Consider the following 20445-nt stretch of genomic DNA (forward strand, 5'->3'; position numbering starts at 1 on the left):
TAAAGGGTGGAGATTTTTCTGATCTCCCAGGTCAACATATGTGCAGACCTGCTTGTGCCTGAACCCCCTTCATGTGTAAACGCAAGCAGAAAGAGCAAAAACGCACGTTAAAGATCCTGTAATCCACATCAGCATTCGGTGGGTTATGGAAACAAGAACATACCCAGCATGCACACCCCCGAAAACGGAGTATGGCTGCCTACATGGTGGGGTAAAAACAGTCATATACATAAAAGCCCACTCGTGTACATACGAGTGAACATGAGAGTGGCAGCCCACGAACGAAGAAGAAGAAGAAGAAGAGGAAGACAGCTTACGGGTGGCCTGCGGGTGGTCACGCCACACCATGCTGTAGTTGGTGCGGAACTGCACGGTGTAGGCGATGATGGGGCCCTCGTGGGTCAGGCCGTCCGTCCAGTACAGTCGCACAAACTTGTCATTGGGGCCCACTGCGTCCGAGTCCTGACCTATGTTGTCGCCCTGGTACACCCCTCCGGGCTCCCCTGGGGGCCCTGAAGACAGTCAGGTCATGGTCGTGATGACCGTGCTGTTGTTGAGGATGGTGGTGGTGGTGGTGGTGGTGATGGTGATCATGGTTAGTACAGTAATGATGATGATGATGGTGAAAGTAATGTTGATAATAGTGTTGTTGATGATGATGATCATCATCATCATCAATAAAACAGTAATGTTGATAATAGTAATGTTGATGATGATGGTGATGGTTAACCCCTAGGCTGCCTGCATGACGAGATAACTCGTCATGGCAAGCATGTATGCTTCGCTGCCTGCATGACGAGATAACTCGTCATCGAAATATTCTGACTTTTCCCTGCTTTGCATTCAGTTCGTTGACAAAAATGCTGGTAGCTTTAGCTTGGGGAATCTTTCTGGATTCTATTCATAGCTAGAAACACCATCTGCGTCATAAGGCAGTCCTTTATTTGAACGTTTTGGTTGGGTTACTGGCCGCAGTCTTTGCCTGGCTCCTCTCCTCGCTCGCTCAACAAAATGTCGGACTGACTCCGTGCTCAAGACATGCGCTCGTGGCGAACTAAATCAACCAAGATTACTTTCTTCAGCTAATGCTCAGAAAGAATTGGAGCATAAATTCGAAGGAGAAGACAGTGGTGAACATTTATAGGATGATTTGATAGAAAATAAAGGGAGCAATCAAGAGAGTGGCCAAGATACAACTATCAGTGAGTGATGCAGGCTGTTCAACTCTAGCAGACGAATTTTTAGCAGGGCACCGTATGAGCTATTTTCTTGGCACTCAGCCAACGCGGTCTGATGAAGTGACGGTGTGAGAGGGGTGAAGAGGAGGAGGGTGGAGACTGAGGGGGCGTGGCCTCACATCCATATTATCACTTGCAGAAGTCACAATGCATCTATTTCTTTTTCAGTTTTTTTATATTGTGGTTGTTCTAGTATGATTTTGTGTGTACAGATATCCATTTGTCCAGAAAATGATATTTTTGTGCAAATTACCAGACTAATGTTTGTAATGAACAAGTTGAAAATGTGACAAAAAACAAAACACTGATTTCAAAACAACAGCATGTCACTTAAAATGCATAAAATGGGAAAACATCATGTGTTTTGTATTCTTTATTCATTTCCCTTTCAGAAAATGTATACTTTTATGTGTCTTTCTCCAATAACAAAGAGCACAGAATTTTTTGAAAATTTATACCCGTTTTTTGTGAAAAAAACCCTGGCAAATAGATTTCACTTAAATCTTATTTTCCTGGCAGCGAAAGGGTTAAAACAGTAATGATGATGAAAGTAATGTTGATAATAGTAATGTTGATGATGATGATGGTCACAGCTGGAACATAGATGATGATGATAGATGATGATAGTAATGTTCATTATAGTAGTGTTAATGATGATGATGATGATGATGATGGTCATGGTTAGAGCAGCAATGATGATGATGATGGTAATGTTGATAACAGTTAACAAATAGTAAAAAGTGATAACTCTCTCCACTCATAATCTAATCTCCAGTAATAATAGTGATGTTGATGATGATGATGGTAATGGTTATTACAGTAATGACGGTGATGATGATAGATGATAGTAATGTTAATAGTAATATTGATGATGATGTTCAGAACAGTAATGATGATTAAGATGATGATGGATGATGATGACAGCAATGTTGATAACAGTAATGTTGATGATGATGATGATGTTTTTTTCCCCCCTTCTCACACATTACATTACACAGCCTTGTTCATACAATAGAGAGAGAGAGAGAGACAGAGAGAGACAGATGATGTTGATAGATGATGATGATAGTAATGTTCATAATAGCAATGATTATGATGATGAAGATAATGAAGATAATGATGAATGTCAACAATAGTGATGATGATGACAGTAATGTTAATAATAATAATAGTAATGTTGATGATGATAGTAACAATAATAAATGGAATGATAATAGTAATGATGATAATGATGATAGCAATATTTAGACATATTCAAGAGAAAAACAAAAACAAACAAAACACGATCAATTACAGACCTTTCAGTTTACAGAGACGAGAGAGAGAGAGAGACAAAAGTAAACCTGCAATCCCTTTTCAACACCAAGCCTCCCACTCACCCAGGACTTTCAGATAGGCTGAAGCCTCCACAGCATCCATACCAGTGGTCACCCGACACGTGTAAATCCCTTCGTGCTTGTACTGCAGACCCACCACGTACAGGGATCCTGTGTTTGCATCTGTCCCCTGCAAATCAAAATCACAATGAAATGAGTGGGACACAGGCAGGTCATGAAGGTGGGGGGGGGGGGGATTATACAAAAGAAAAGCCCTACAAAAAACAAGACCACCAGAGAATCGACAGACAGACAGAAAATACGAAAAAAACTTAGCTGTATGAAGAGCACAGGAACAGCAGTCATGATGGCTGCCGGAAAAAGAGGGTACTAGTCAGGGGGGCAAAGGGGAGGTTACCTACTTCTAGGAGGTTATCGGCCGTAGCTACTTTCGTTTTCTCCGCATAGGCAGATAGTAGTTTGCACAAGACAGGAATGTCAGACCCCTGCCGGAGTCTGCACTAGTGGGTCACGGTTAAGTATGTGTAATTAAAAAGCCCTTGTAATAACTCACATCCTTATCAAGATAAACAATGAGTCAGTCATGCTGGTTGTGGTAATATTGCATACCTACATTCTGAATGTATCGAGGCAAATCCTGCACTGGTGAAGTGAACTCATATGTGCACCACAGTCATTACCTAATGTGATTCTTAGTGGTGATGAGAATTCATTGAATGTCACAATGTTACTGATTCATTATGTGCTGAATGTGCATTGTGTTGATTTGTGTTGTGCTGATTGAAAAAAGAATAGAATCTTCTTTGCAAGGGAAAAAAGACCACAATGAAAAGAAGTAGGAATAGAAATAACAACAGAGAAGGAAAGAAAAAAAATATATAAAATTACGATAATAAGGAATCTGAAAAAAGAAAAAAAGTTTTTGACTCAATACAAAAGCATAAAAAAAAACAACCCCAAAACAACCAACATACTTCAAAGACTGTGCAATGGCATTAACACATCTGTAACAATAGCAACCGAACAGGCACAGTTTCATAACAAACAAAATGAAATGGAACAGACACAATTCTACCAAAAAGTCCAACATACCAGCCTGTACTCGATTTGTTCCTCAAAGTTAATGATGTGGTCATTGAACAGCCACACATACACCACATCCACATTGGGTGGAGCTGACGCCCTACACAAGATGGAGGCTGATTCGTTGACACGCTCGTTCACGTTAAACGGTGGTTGGGAAATCACTATGCTGGCTGAAAAAAACAACAAAAAATACAAAATAATAAAGAAAAATTAACCAAATGTTATATCATTACCTAGAAATTATTTCAAATAAAGTAAAACTCCATCAAAATAGAACTACAAAAGTAAAAAATAAAATCAGAAATTGAAAACAAAATAGAACGATTTTGAATAAAGTAAAATTCCATCAAAATGAAACTGTAAAAGATAAAATATGAAATTAAAACAACAAAGTTGACAGAAATTAGAAGTAAATAAACAAGAAATAACATAAAACAGCAGTGAAAGAAAATGTAAATTTTGCACAAACAAATGAATAAAAAAAAAGTGAACAAATAAAAATAAGAGCATTTCAAAACTAAAGGAAACTTGTTGAAGAAAACAGAAATAACCACAAGTGACTCTAAGAAGTACTATTGTCCCACAAACAGTGTAGGGTCCCCTTCGGTGGGTACCTTCACAACAGTCTAACGCTGACAGCTTTTTGAGTATTGCTGGTGATTAGAACAGGACAGAACAATCCAGAATGTGGTTGGCAACTTTGGGAAGAATCTGGAAGAAAGCAAAGTTCTAAAGCACCAAAAACAGCTTCATATTTTCAGCATTATTTCCTTTTTCAAGACTTCATGAAAACAAATTTACACTGTATGCAAAATATGTGTACCGGTATATTGTTTTACTTATATCTTGTTTTAGCTTCTTCAACTGCCTTGCTGGCAAGATCTCTAAATGTTTAGTTTGAGAACAGAAGATGGGGCAGCAAAAAAAAATCAGGCATTTCTTGTGACATAACAAATGCAACCACAAACACACAAGATAAATCAGCTAAATATCTCCATAAATCACATAATCAAACAGCAACCACAAACACATAAAGATAAATCAGTTAAAATCACCTAACTAACCACATAATCAAAGAGTCAAATAAAATAAAAACTTCTTAAAAGCCGGAGTCTGCACCAGTGTGTCACAGTAAAGTACGTGTAATTAAAACATCAATTTCAAAAAAACAAATCACATTAAAACACACTCACGGAAAACACGCAGATAGCCAGACGAACTATCTTCCCCGAGGGAGTTTGTCACTTTGCACGTGTACTCTCCCTGGTGACTGTTGTCCACATTCTCGATGAACAGGTTGCCGTTCAGCAGCATCTTGAACTTGTTGCTGGGGGCACCGCCTTGAACGAGGCCCAGGGAATTGCCATTAAACAGCCACTCAAAGGTGGGGGCGGGGGCTGCCTCCGGGTCACAGACAATGGTGATGTTCCCACCCACAGCGGCAGAGAGCGACGTGTCCACTGGGTGCTTCCGGAAACTGGGTTTGAACTCTGCACACCCGAACAGGGGGAGATTCCGAGGGAGGGAGGGAGGGGGAGGAGTTTTGTTGAATGTCCCATCACACCTACTGGTGACTGAAGACATTTTGTTAAAGTATTCATTTTCACACACACACAGACACAAACACACACACATAAACAAATACACACACACACACACACACACACATATATATATATATACATATCACACACACACACATATACACATATATATATATACATATCACACACAAACACACACACACACACACACACACACACACACACATATATATATATATATATATATATATATATATATATATATATATATATATATATATATATATATATTTGTGTGTGTGTGTTATTGTTCAAAAGGTAGGAGAAGGTGGGGCTAAATGGTGACTGGGCAGAAAGAAGGTGGAGATTCAGAATTCAAACCAAACTGGAGCTGATTTCACCTGCTGTGGGGTGGGGTTTTTTTTTCAGTTTTGAGGAGGTGTACAACCATGCAGAGATGATCCATATTCACTACACCACATCTGCTGTATCTTAAAGATGATAAATAAAACAGGAGCAGACGCTGTAAACATCATATTGGTACACCCTACAACACTGACAGCAAAAGGTTTCATGTTCCTCGCTTTGTTTGTTCAATTGTCCAACTTCCTCCCTTTTTTCTACTCTGGTCTGTGAATGTACACAATTTCATTATCGTTCAGAAATTACAAAAATAGCAATGCACTTCTACCTGTGAGATCAAACTCAACCCTTTTAATACATATATGCACAACTGATTTTGTTTTTTCAGAACTTAAAATAGTTCAGAATTACAGTTATTAATAATACATGCAATGAAAACTTTCCTGCAGGTGTACATGTAAATGATTTAGAATTTCACAGAGTTTATATCTAATTGTTCAGAATCGTGAGTTCTTGATATGTGCAGTGAATTTGAATACTTTTCTGAATACACATACATATATATGTATATCAGTCTTCGTTTAAAAAATAGTTCAGGATAAAAAATGCTTGACAAATGCGATGAATCTGAACAGTTTTCTGTATACAAATATCACTGAATATTATCAAAAAATTATAAACTGGCTAAGAATCAAAACCAGTTTACTTCTTACTCAAGAAATTAAGGAAAAAACAACAACAATGCAATTGGTTTGATTCAAACAGCCTATCTTACAAATTATCCCATGGAATTCAGATCACTTGCACACGAATTAAAATAATGCAATGGCTTTGTTTTAAACAACCCACTTTTACAAAATATCCCATTAAATCCACATCATCACTTTACTACTTACCCCATGAAAGTGAGATCACTTGCTCAAGAGTTTAACAATTCAATGGCTTTGATTCAAACTTTCTACTTTACTACTTATCCATGAAATTCAGATACTTGCTCAAGAGTTTTAACAATGCAATGGCTTTGATTCAAACAGCCCAATTTCATTAAGTATCCCACGAAACTGGATCACTTGCTCAAGAGTTTTAACAATGCAATGGCTTTGATTCAAACAGCCCACTTTTACTGCATATACAATGAAATTCTGATCACTTGCTCAAGAGTAAGAGTCTAAACAATTCAAGGGCTTTGATTCATACAGCCCACTTTTATTGATCATACCAAGAAATTCATATCATATGCTCACGAGTTTAAGCAATGCTATGGCTTTGATTCTAACAGCCACTTTTACTGCATAATTTGACAAAAAACAAGAACGCCAGAGAATCGACAGACAGACAGAAAATACAAAAAAAATTAGCCGTATGAAGAGCACAGGAACAGGAGTCATGATGGCTGCCGGAAAAAGAGGGCGCTAGCCAGCGGAATAAAGGGGAGATTACTACTTCTGGGAGGTTATAGGCCGTAGTTGCTTTCGTTTCCTCCGCATAGGCAGAGAGTAGTTTGCACAGGACAGGAATGTCAGACCCCTGCCGGAGTCTGCACTAGTTGGGTCACAGTTAAGTATGTGTAATTAAAAGCCACTTTTACTGCTTTTACAATGAATGTCAGATCACTTACTCAAGAGTTAAGACAATGCAATTGTTTTGATTCAAACATCTTACTTTTATTACTTATCCATGGAATTCAGATACCTGCTCAAAGCTCTAAAGTCTTAATAATGCAATAGCTTTGATTCAAACAGCCCACTTTTACTACTTATCCCATGAAATTCTGATCACTTGCTCATGTGTTTTGCAATGGCTTCGATTCAAACAGTCCACTTACCTAGCACTCGAATCTGGGCAGAGCTGAAAGTGAGTCCGTATATGTTGTCAGCAGCACACTGGTACATGCCATTGTGCTCTTTCTGCACTTGGTCGATGACCATGGTGTTGCCGATGATGGTCACCCCTGGAAAAAATCAACAGCACTTGTCAGTGGAATTCAGGGCGGACTGTGCATACTTTTCATTATTATTATCATTATCATTATTCTTGTTGTTTCAGTATCAGTATCAGTATCAGTAGTTCAAGGAGGCGTCACTGCGTTCGGTCAAATCCACACACGCTACACCACATCTGCCAAGCAGATGCCTGACCAGCAGCGTAACACAACGTGCTTAGGCCTTGAGAAAAATATATATATATATATATATATAAAATAAATTAATTAATTTAAAAAATAATAATAAAAAATAAATAAAATAATAATAATAATAATAAATAAAATTTAAAAAATATTTTTTAATTAATAAAATAAAATTAAATAAATAAATAATTTTTTTTTTTAAATTAAAATAAAATAAAATAAAATTTAAAAAAAAGAAAAAGATATATACATAAAAATACTACTACTACTAATAATAATAATATTTAAAAGGTGCAAAATCTTGATTAAGTCAACTCTAGGTGCACACAGACACACACCCACACACACACCCACACAAAATTTAAAAAAAAAAAAAAATTTAATACATAAATAAAAATGTTGATTATTATTACTGACTTAGCACCAATGTCATCTACACCATTAAGAGCGAAGCCTGGGTAAAGCAGACTCACCCGTGGAGTTGTGCATGCGCTTTCCGTCTTTGTACCAAGCGTAGATGGGCAGAGGCTTGCCTCGCGCCTCGCAGTGCCAAGACAGCCGACTTCCCACGTCCACATGCTGGTTGGTCAGTGGGTAGGAGAAATATGGCTCGGCTGTAACACAACAAAGCAACTGTGAAAACACTGACAGTGTCAGGACACAGCAATGCTACTGTGAAAACACTGACAGTGTCAGGACACAGCAATGCTACTGTGAAAACACTGACAGTGTCAGGACACAGCAATGCTACTGTGAAAACACTGACAGTGTCAGGACACAGCAATGCTACTGTGGAAACACTGACAGTGTCAGGACACAGCAATGCTACTGTGAAAACACTGACAGTGTCAGGACACAGCAATGCTACTGTGGAAACACTGACAGTGTCAGGACACAACAATGCTTCTGTGAAAACACTGACAGTAACACAGGAATGCAACTGTGAAAACACTGACAGTGTCAGGACACAACAATGCTACTGTGAAAACACTGACAGTAACACAGCAATGCAACTGTGAAACCATTACTGTGGATGACGTAAAACACTGACAATCACATTTTACAATACTGCTGTGAAAACACTGACAGCGACACAACAATGCAACCATGACAAAACTGACAGCGACACAACAATGCAGACGTGAAACCACTAACAACACCACAACAATGCAAACGTGAAAACACTGACAACACCACAACAATGCAAACGTGAAAACACTGACAACACCACAACAATGCAAACAATACTGTGAAACACTGACAATCACATAACAATACATCTGTGAAAACACTGACAGTAACACAACAATGCAACAATGAAAACACTGACAGTAACACAACAATGCAACCGTGAAAACACTGACAGTAACACAATAATGCAACCGTGAAAACACTGGCAATTACACAACAATGCAACCGTTAAAACACTGACAGTAACACAACAACGCAACCATTAAAACACTGACAGTAACACAACAATGCAACCGTTAAAACACTGACAGTAACACAACAGTGCAACCGTGAAAACACTGACAGTAACACAATAATGCAACCGTTAAAACACTGACAATTACACAACAACGCAACCATTAAAACACTGACAGTAACACAACAATGCAACCGTGAAAACACTGACAGTGAATGGACACAATAATGCAACAGTGAAAACACTGACAGAAAACAACAATGCAACCGTGAAAACACTGACTGTAAACAACAATGCAACCGTGAAACCATTACTGTGGATGACGTAAAACACTGGCAATCACATTTAACAATACTGCTGAGAAAACACTGACAGCGACACAACAATGCAGATGTGAAACTACTGACAACACCATAACAATGCAACTGTGATCACAGACCTGGTGAAAAACTGGTAACAACACAACAATGCAACCATGAAAAAACTGACAACAACACAACAATGCAACCATGAAAAAACTGACAACAACACAACAACGCAACCATGAAAACACTGACAACAACACAACAACGCAACCATGAAAACACTGACAACACCACAATGCAAACGTGAAAACACTGACAACACAACATTGCAACCGTGAAAACACTGACAACACCACAACAATGCAACCATGAAAACACTGACAACAGCACAACAATGCAAACGTGAAAACACTGACAACAGCACAACAATGCAAACATGAAAACACTGACAACAGCACAACAATGCAAACGTGAAAACACTGACAACACAGCAATCCATGAAAACACTGACAACAACACAACAATGCAATCGTCAAAACACTGACGCCACCACAACAATGCAACCATGAAAACACTGACAACACAGCAATCCATGAAAACACTGAAAACACAACAATGCAAACGTGAAAACACTGACAACACAACATTTCAACCATGAAACTTCTGACAACAACACAACAATGCAACCGTGAAAACACTGACAACACAACACTGCAACCATGAAAACACTGACAACACAACAGTGCAACCATGAAAACAATGACAACACAACATTGCAACCATGAAAACACTGACAACACCACAACAATGCAACCGTGAAAACACTGACAACAACACAACAATGCAACTGTGAAAACACTGACAACAACACAATGCAACCGTGAAAACACTGACAACAACACAACAATGCAACCATGAAAATACTGACAACAACACAACAATGCAAACAATATTGTGGACATGGTGAAACACTGACAATCACATAACAATACAACTGTGAAAACACTGACAGTGACACAATAATACAATCATTATTGTGGATGTGGTGAAACACTGACAATCACAACGATACAACTGTGAAAACTCTGACAATCACACAACAACGCAACTATGAAAAAAATGACAATTACACAACAATGCAACCATGAAAACACTGACAGTAACACAACAATGCAACCGTTATTGTGGACATGGTGAAACACTGACAATAACATAAAAATACAATGTGAAAACACTGACAGTAACACAACAATGCAACCGTGAAAACACTGACGGTAACATAACAACGCAACCATGAAAAACACTGACAATACCACAACAATGCAACCATGAAATCACTGACAATACCACAACAATGCAACCATGAAATCACTGACAATACCACAACAATGCAACCATTATTGTGGACATGGTGAAGCACTTACAATCACATAACAATACAAGTGTGAAAACAATGACAATAACACAATAATAAAACCGTGGAAAAAAAACACTGACAATAACACAACAATACAACCATGAAAACTGTAACAACAACACAACAATGCAACCATGAGAGCACTGACAATACCCAATGATGTAACTATGACTGCAGACTTGGTGAAATACAACAGTGAAAACATTGACAGTATTTGTATTTCTTTTTGTCACAACAGATTTCTCTGTGTGAAATTCGGGCTGCTCTCCCCAGGGAGAGCGCGTCGCTACACTACAGCGCCACCCATTTTTTTTGTATTTTTTCCTGCATGCAGTTTTATTTGTTTTTCCTATCGATGTGGATTTTTCTACAGAATTTTGCCAGGAACAACTCTTTTGTTGCCATGGGTTCTTTTACGTGCGCTAAGTGCATGCTGCACACGGGACCTCGGTTTATCGTCTCATCCGAATGACTAACGTCCAGACCACCACTCAAGGTCTAGTGGAGGGGGAGAAAATATCGGCGGCTGAACCGTGATTCGAACCAGCGCGCTCAGATTCTCTCGCTTCCTAGGCAGACGCGTTACCTCTAGGCCATCACTCCACAATAATGGAACCATAAAAACACTGACAGTAACGGAATAATGCAACAGTGAAAACACTGACAACACAACAATGCAACACACACACACACACACACACACACACACACACACACTTTACTTAAAGTTAACTGCCACCTACCCTGAATATCCAGGGTGTAGTTCTTGTGGTCATGCGTGCTGGTCTTGATGCTGTCCACACGACAGCCATAGTGGCCTCCATCCTCCAGCTGAACGTTGGGGATCGTCATCACACGCCGGGTGGATGTGAAGGTAGCTTTGCTAGGAATCGGCCCGTTGTATCTGAACCACTGGTATCGCAAGGGGGACCTGCCGGTGAAGAGTCGTCAAAGTTACTCGTGCTTTTTATGTGGAAGTGAATGGAATCCTCAATTTCCAGCTTCACTTTTGGCTCACACACACTAACACACACACATATTAGCTCACATACATAAATATACAGAATGAATAATACAAATACACACACACACACACACACACACACACACACACACACACAGTTTGACTCCTGCACATACATGTACATTCACCTTCCCTGTCAGTACTCAGCACAAACCAACACTCCCTCCGTTCGAATCCCAGTGTGAATGGACAGGTGTGGTTAGTCTTCAGGTGCGGCCATTGCCAGTACAGCGTGTCTAAATTTACTTAGAGAATTTACTTAGTGCAATACAAATGCCATCCATAATCATCATTATTTGTGGCATTCCCAATCATTTGGGTCAGCAATATCAGTCACTCAGTGCCTCAAAGATCAAGGTGACAAGAAATCAATCTTATATCATAGCCATTGCTATGCAAAGCAGGATGCATTTCATGATACGTCAAATTAGCGCAGCAGGGTTTATGTTTTTGCTAGCAATAGCTACGCACTCAGGGTCACACCCACACATGTACAAAATACACACACACACACATAATACTCAGTGACACACACACACACTCAAAACATGTGCATGCACACACAACGCACTCACATGTGCGTGCATTTGTGGAACACATGCACACACCCATGTACATTTCTCATTCACATTCCTTTTCTGCAACTTACGTTCCATAGGCAAAGCATTCCAATTGAATGGTTTGTCCTCGCTTTGGATTACCCGGGTATGCTTTGATGAAGTCATCCTGAATCACTGGCCTGTAGTTGCTGCTCACTGTACATGCACACACACACACACACACACCAGACATTAAAGTTTCCAAACTGAATAGACAAAACCAATACAAATGTAGAATTCATATTTCAATTTGTGTCAGTAGAAGGCATGAAAAAGCAACACTGAAGTAGACAAAACCTCTCTACAAAAAAAAAAGAAAAAAAAAGCAACAACATATTAGGAATTCTCAGATGATTGAGGCTTTGGTATGACACTGAACTTCAACACAAATAGAAAGAAGGACCAACTCAATCAGTCAGTGGTGTCAAGTTTTATTTTTAAATCTGCTGACACTTTGCACAAGGTCTCATCTAATGTGTGGCCGCATGACGGCCCAACTTTGATGGTTTCTTTACGACAGAGGTGTGCATGCTAGGTATGCTCTTGTTTCCATGACCTGCCAATCACTCACATGGATTACAAACCATACGCAGTTTATCTTTTACATGCATAAACACATGAAAAGGTTCAAGTGCTAGCAGGTCTGCAATCTGTTGACCAGGGAGATCAGAAAAATCTCCACTCTTAACCCTTTCACCGCCAGTCAATTTAGAGTACAAATTCCCTTGTGGTATAAACACAAAAAAGACAGTGGTTAAGAATAGCTGGGGATTCCCCCTGCGATGTATAGAAAATATGGCCTATCCTACCACCGAACATTAAGAGCAGTAGGTTCGTGGATAACAGACCAATGAATGGTCACTTTTCAGTGACATGGGTCCTCTGTCACGCCTGAGCATAAATGCGAGCTTAGCAGTGAAAGGGTTAACACATCAGGCCAGGCACCATGACTGAGATTCAAACCCAGAATCCTGACATTGAAAGTTCAAAGCTCTAACAACTTGGCTGTTGCGCCTAAGTTTACAATCAGTGAATTCAGTTTTCAGCCTTTTGCTGCTCACCGTGTTCACAACTTCCTGGCTGCAGCCGCAGAATCAAGGGAGAACGAGTGTGATCTATCTTCCAAAACGTTCTATGTTCCTTCCTCAGGTATATGCATGCAGAAGATCAAATACACACATTCAAGATCCTGTAATCCATGTCAATTTTTGGTGTGTTATGGAAACAAGAACATACCCAGCATGCATCCCCCCCAAAAAAAAACAGGAGTTTGGCTGCCTACATGGCAGGGTAAAAATACTAAAATATCAAAACAGTCATACATGTAAAATGTTACATGTCTGTATGAGTGTGTTGGTGCCTGACTGAAACGTGACTGAATGACACAGGAAATGAATGATGAGTGCCCAATGGCAGCTGTCAGTTGGCTCTACCCAGGTTGGCAGCCTATTGTGCAAATGACTCCTTGTTTGCAAAGTGCTTAGAACTTGGTCTCTGCTTGAGGATGTATGTGTGATAGTCAGTCATGTCCAACTATGACCATCAGAACAGTAAAGGAGGCAACTGCTTGAATTTAATTATGGTGAAAAGCCAACTGAGGACAGACACTATTTAAGTATCTATATCATCATAAAAAAAAACTGTTTTGTTCCTGCATGCTGTTGCCTCTCTTGCCGAAGCCTGCATCTGTGCCGAAAAATCTTAGCAGTATGAAGAGCACAGGATCAGGAGTCAAGATGGCTGCCGAAAAAGGAGGACGCCAGTCAGAGATACAGAGGGGAGGTAACCTACTTCCAAGAGACTATCGGCAGTAGCTACTTTGGTTTTCTTCGCATAGGTGGGTAGGAGTTTGCACAGGACAGGAATCAGACCCCTGCCAGTGTCTGCACTAGTGGGTCACGGTAAAGCATGTGTAGTTAAATGAGTATTTCATGTTTACACTTCTTGAGGATTACTCCTTGGTTCACAACCACGCGATACAACACCGGTGCACAATGGCAGAATACACTCTATAATGACAACAACCCAAACAAACTTAATGTGAGAAATGAAACACTGCCGAAAGAAACAAACACAGGAGACTGTCTCCGGCAATTGTAGCATAATGACAAGAACCCAAACATATAATGCAAAAAGTGAACCAGCGCTGAAAGAAACAAACACAGCACATTTACTCTTTCCCTCTTGCTCACCTCCCCTGCCCACAGTCAGCTCGAAACCTTTGCTGACCCGGTACTGGCCCTGGGAAGACCCTGCGTACACGCCTGTCGTTCCCATGCTAGACAGGGACACGGTGCAGAAGTAAAAGCCGGCATCAGAGGGCGCCAGTTCTGAGAAGTACAGCTTGCCGCCGTTGGACTTGAACGTGTGGGTCTGAATCTCAGGTCGGATGAAAATGACCTCTTTGGAATTCAGTGATGGTTGCTTGTGCCACTGGTATACCTTGCCTGAAACATACACACATAATGAAAATTTATTAGAAAAAAAAATATATATATACATACATCTCTCTCTCTCTCTCTCTCTCTCTCTCTCTCTCTCTCTCTATATATATATATATATATATATATATATACATATATATATATATATCTTTCTGGATTCTCCCATCGTGTCCGACGGATGAGTAGGCAGGCAGGTCATCTGCTGATGTGAGTCCTCATGTGGGAATGAAGACCAATTCTTGAGGCGCAAGGTCATCCACAGACGCTGCATGGAATGGAGTCCTGCAATAATGGGTTCTGTTTTCTCCTATTCCTCTTTTCCTGGATGGCAGCTGCTCTGTTGTGCTCGAATGTCTTTGTGCCCTGGGTACACTGTTGCCACCACTGTATTCTTACAAGGGCAACATCTTCCCAGGAAGCAGTGTCGATGTTGCAGCTTCTGAGGTTGGCCCTCAAGATGTCTTTGTATCTCTTGAGAGGCCTTCCTTGGTCAAGTTGTCCTTCCTTCAGTTGTCCATAGAGCAGCACCTTTGGAATTCTGCTGTCCTCCATATGGTTGAGGATTATTGGTGTTACAGCTTGCCTGACCAGCGCAAGGGACTTTTTAAGGTGAATGAGAACTGTGCAGTCTCTTATCCACCCTCTCGCATTCTGGGGCTCATTGCTCCACAGGTACAGTGTACATAATACACACACACACACACAGACACACAGACACACACACACACACACACATATATTTCGATATACATATATAAAAATATATAAATATATAAAAATATATATACATACATACATATATACATATAAATATATATAAATACATATATATTCAAGCAGCGCATCACAAGTAACAAGTATCAGTATGACACTGAATCGTGTGCAGAGACAAATCAAAGTGCTTGTGTGTACAGTATTAAGATAAAATTCAAATAAAACAAATAAACCAAATAGAAAATAACTGAGTAAATAAATTAAATACAATTAAATAAAAAGGTACGTTACCAACAAGTATCAAAGATAAAATAAATGAAAATGGCTTCGTTCAGAGAACCTGTCCTCACACACTCACAAGTGACAAGTACACTTGCATGCAGACACACACACAGACACAGACGCACAAACAAATACTGGTTAAACCATGGAAGAAGAATAACCCAGTCTGCAATAAAAACATAGTGCAATGCTGAGAATACCCACCTGGTTTGGCTGAGATTGTAGGGCATTCAACGACAGCTCCGTTCGACACTTGTCCATGAACATTGGATGTGGGAACATTGGAGAAATCTCCCAGTGCTGAAACAAATTTGCATTTGTATTGTATTTGTATTTCTTTTTATCACAACAGATTTTTCTGTGTGAAATTCGGGCTGCTCTCCCCAAGGAGAGCGCGTCGCTACACTACAGCGCCACCCGTTTTTTTGGGGGATTTTTTCCTGCGTGCAGTTTTTATTTGTTTTTCCTATCGAAGTGGATTTTTCTACAGAATTTTGCCAGGAACGACCCTTTTGTTGCCGTGGGTTCTTTTACGTGCGCTAAGTGCATGTTGCACACGGGACCTCGGTTTATCGTCTCATCCGAATGACTAGCGTCCAGACCACCACTCAAGGTCTAGTGGAGGGGGAGAAAATATCGGCGGCTGAGCCGTGATTCGAACCAGCGAGCTCAGATTCTCTCGCTTCCTAGGCAGACGCGTTACCTCTAGGCCATCACTCCACACTTATAGGACAAATGACTGTTGCATTATATAACTAGTTTGGTATTTCTGTAGGCTTCAACAGTGCATAAATTTTAACATCCATTCCTTTTCTCCTTTTTTATACTTGATCTTATTTGAGATCTTCTTGCACTTACCTTTGGGTTGAAAAAATTGCATGCAATTGGACAAAAAATGTTACGTAGTTAAAATCACCCAAATATGTAATCACAAAGTCTTTGTAAACACAAATTCAGGTTCTGTGTATATATTCCAGTCATGTCTACAGACCCCAGGCATCATCATTACTGAAAATGTCCACCTTCTGAAAGTGTATGTTTGGAGTATGACCAGAAATTTACCAAAATTACAAATCAGTACACTGAACTGAGCGAAGAACAAATCAATATTTTTCTGTTGATTTGGGTGTATGATATGGACTGCATCTGTGGTTGCCTTTCTGTGACGTGTCTGATGAGACTGAGAGGGAACCCATTTATGTGTTCAAACATACTTGATCTACAGAAAGCATGTACTTGTGTAGATGAAAACTACCCACAAAAATATGAAACTGTGGACAGTGTAGATAAATCATAAGAGGAAAGTATGCATGATTTGTAGTAACATGAAGTATCTGCACTTGGTCATACACTTTAATTCAAATCTCTTGACTGTTGAACAATGTCCTGTCATGCAAATCTTTGGGTTTTGAAATGGAGGGAGGGAGAAAGTTTGTGAGGGTGGTGGTGGGGAGAGTTTTTTCTTCTTCTTCTTCTTCTGCGTTCATGGGCTGCAACTCCCACGTTCACTCATATGCACACGAGCGGGCTTTTACGTGTATGACCGTTTTTACCCCGCCATGTAGGCAGCCATACTCCGTTTTCGGGGGGTGTGCATGCTGGGTATGTTCTTGTTTCCATAACCCACCGAACGCTGACATGGATTACAGGATCTTTAACGTGCGTATTTGATCTGCTTGCATATACACACGAAGGGGGTTCAGGCACTAGCAGGTCTGCACATATGTTGACCTGGGAGATCGTAAAAATCTCCACCCTTTACCCACCAGGCACCATCACCGTGATTCAAACCCAGGACCCTCAGACTGACAGTCCAACGCTTTAACCACTTGGCTATTGCGCCCGTCAGGGGGGAGTTTGTGTGTGTGTGTTTTTAAAATCATGTACTCTTATCAAAGGTTCAACATGACCAGCCATGTCGTCCCTGTTATTGTTGTACACTCATGTTGTTGATTGAAAAAAGAGTCTCCACTGTTTTTCTTCTTTGTTTTATCTTTCTTACCTTTTCCATTCCAGCAATCTTGTGTTTACCCATTATTCACCATAATGTGAACCAACTGGCAGTTTAGGGAGGTCTTACAAAAACAAAAACATCATTCTATTAAATGTGCTTCTTAAAATTGCATTACAAATAAACCTGCTGCTCATTCAGCAACTGTAACAACTTACATCCAAAGCTCAACTTTGCAGGGCGGCTCATAATGGTTCCAAACTCATTGGTCACCCTGCACTGGTACGTGCCGTCATCAACGTCGTGTGGATTCTCAATACTCAGTCGGCCTCCAATCATCGAATACCTGTTGTTCTCAGAGCCAGCCCCCGTGGACAAGAGCACCATGTTTCTGTTCTTGTCGTCACCACGGTACCACTGGTAGCTGGGTTTGGGGTTGCCACTGGCCAGGCAGTCAAGAAAGACGTTGGTGGTTCTGGACAGGATGGTTGTGTCCACCGGCTCTGCCACAAACTGCGGACCTCGAGGCGCAAGGCTTGGGTTGTCCAGAGCCAGTCCATAGTCTGTCACGAAAAGAAATATTCCACTTACTTCATGACACTGATCAAAAACTTTATTCCCTGCCCCTGAATCTGCAAGGAAAGTTTGCAGTGCTTGACTGGAATTCAGACAGTGACTGGTGGGTGCCTGCTTCAGAGAGAGGGAGAGAAAGAGAGAGACGCTTTTGACTCTTTGATGTTTTACTGTCATTGACTGTACAGTCCTTGAGAAAGAGAGAGAGAAAGAGAGAAAGAGAGAGAGAGAGAGAGAGAGTGAGTGAGTGAGTGAGTGAGTGAGAGTGTGTGTGTGTGTGTGTGTGTGTGTGTGTGTGTGTGTGTGTGTGTGTGTGGTGTGGTGTGGTGTGGTGTGGTGTGTGGTGTGTGGTGTGCGCGCGCGTGTGTGTAGGTGCATAAATGCACGCATGCATCTTTATAGACAATGCAACATACGAAATTTCAAAGAAAAGTTGGAATGACAACATGGGAAAAAAATCTGCTATCAAGATAAGAATACAGTCTTACATTTACAACCAAATCAAACTTACCAAAGTCTCTCTTCTCCTCAACAATCTTGTAGATCTCCTGCAACTTGATCTCGCAGATAAAAGACGAATTACGGTTTGGGTAACCGATGGCCCAACCATACACAGTACCTGCAAGGAACAACAGTTATTTCACCTTGAACATCAAATAGTAAATATGAGTGAACTTTCTGGCCTAAGGGAATACATTTTCAAAAACAATACCTTGCACCCTGCAGCATTTTATCCTGATGCAACCTGCCGGATGGAAATGACTGTTGTTTATAGACTATAACCGCTGCGACCCACCATCTGTGCATCAGGCCTGGTGGGGAATTTCCATCATGTGCTAAGCACAGCCTTGTACACATACACTATGAATGAAGATTTTAACGCTTTAGCCAAATATTAAACATTCAACAATTATTCACTTTATATATATGTATATAAAAAGTATGGAAGTTTTCAAATACTAGGAAGTTTCTCAGTAACATATGTGAATGCTAGTGGGTTTACATCACAACATACAGCCCTTCTCAACCCAAGAAATTACACTTTCTTTGACCCAAATGTTCTTTCTGAATGTCTCTAGGCCATGTGTATCATCTCTTCAACACTACCATACAATTATGTTTGCCATCACACTTGCCTAGTTTAGTCAGCCAGTATCTATCCCCCTGCTTTCGCTAAATGAAAGTCTTTATTTTCCCCAACAAGCATGCCTTAAAAGGAACGCAGGAATGTCAGACCCCTGCCAGAGTCTGCACTAGTTGGGTCACGGTTAAGTATGTGTAATTAAATTTTTTTTTTTTCTTTTCAAATAAAGATTTCACTTTCTCTTTAAGTTTTATGACATATGTAGTTTACTTGGACTGAATCTGAACATTGGATGTTATCTAGACTACCGGTACTGGAGATGTTGCAGATAATATCACTCCAGGCTAATGTATAGCCCTTAAATAGGAAGAAACAACTTACTTGAGAAATTGTAAATGACAATATCACTGTCTTTCCCTTCAACAGTGATGCCTTCAGCTGGCTGAAGCCAGAAGTTGAGGCTGTTGCTGAAGCTGCCATCTCCCAGCCACTGCACCCCTTCCGGCTCCTTAGTGACCACACCGCTGGTCAGCCAGGTGTCTCTGTGCACGTCCCATGTCCATGTTAATCATGTTGGTCTTTTCCATTGTGTTGTGTTCTGCTGTGTTGTAGTGTGTGTGTTTGTGTGTGTGTGTGTGTGTGTGTGTGTGTGTGTGTGTGTGTGTGTGTGTGTGTGTGTGTGTGTGTAGAGATATCTGCTCTTGTTTTTAATTAAAAGTGTGCTTTATAAAAAAAATATTTAAAATAATAATGCTGAAAACAGTCCTGATTCTACCATTTTAGATATGATTTAAGACAGAAATTCTTTTTTTACATAGATATTTTTCGTCAAGTTTATTGCAAGTGCATATACCTTTGGTCGTAACTGTTTCATATGAATTCCTTACATTACTTTTGAATGTACCGCTTACCAAAGGAGATTAAAAGCAA

The 20445-nt window shown here is 40.2% G+C and overlaps 1 protein-coding gene across 1 annotated transcript in view; it reads right to left on the minus strand.

Moving 5' to 3' along the window:
- The window catches only part of LOC143284642 (contactin-like), a 42079-nt gene that overhangs the window by 19024 nt on the left and 2610 nt on the right, over positions 1 to 20445 (minus strand). Inside the window, exons 5-17 of the mRNA XM_076591517.1 lie at positions 19897 to 20057; positions 18943 to 19050; positions 18077 to 18421; positions 16112 to 16207; positions 14660 to 14914; positions 12518 to 12623; positions 11588 to 11775; positions 8170 to 8310; positions 7394 to 7519; positions 4855 to 5151; positions 3668 to 3831; positions 2618 to 2744; positions 318 to 512 (exon numbers count right to left, since the gene is read on the minus strand). Of these exons, the coding sequence (XP_076447632.1) occupies positions 318 to 512; positions 2618 to 2744; positions 3668 to 3831; positions 4855 to 5151; positions 7394 to 7519; positions 8170 to 8310; positions 11588 to 11775; positions 12518 to 12623; positions 14660 to 14914; positions 16112 to 16207; positions 18077 to 18421; positions 18943 to 19050; positions 19897 to 20057 (2309 nt within the window). The remainder of the gene's footprint in view (positions 1 to 317; positions 513 to 2617; positions 2745 to 3667; positions 3832 to 4854; positions 5152 to 7393; positions 7520 to 8169; positions 8311 to 11587; positions 11776 to 12517; positions 12624 to 14659; positions 14915 to 16111; positions 16208 to 18076; positions 18422 to 18942; positions 19051 to 19896; positions 20058 to 20445) is intronic.

This window comes from Babylonia areolata, chromosome 8 (genome assembly GCF_041734735.1).
Source record: "Babylonia areolata isolate BAREFJ2019XMU chromosome 8, ASM4173473v1, whole genome shotgun sequence".
Lineage (NCBI taxonomy): Eukaryota > Metazoa > Mollusca > Gastropoda > Neogastropoda > Buccinidae > Babylonia > Babylonia areolata.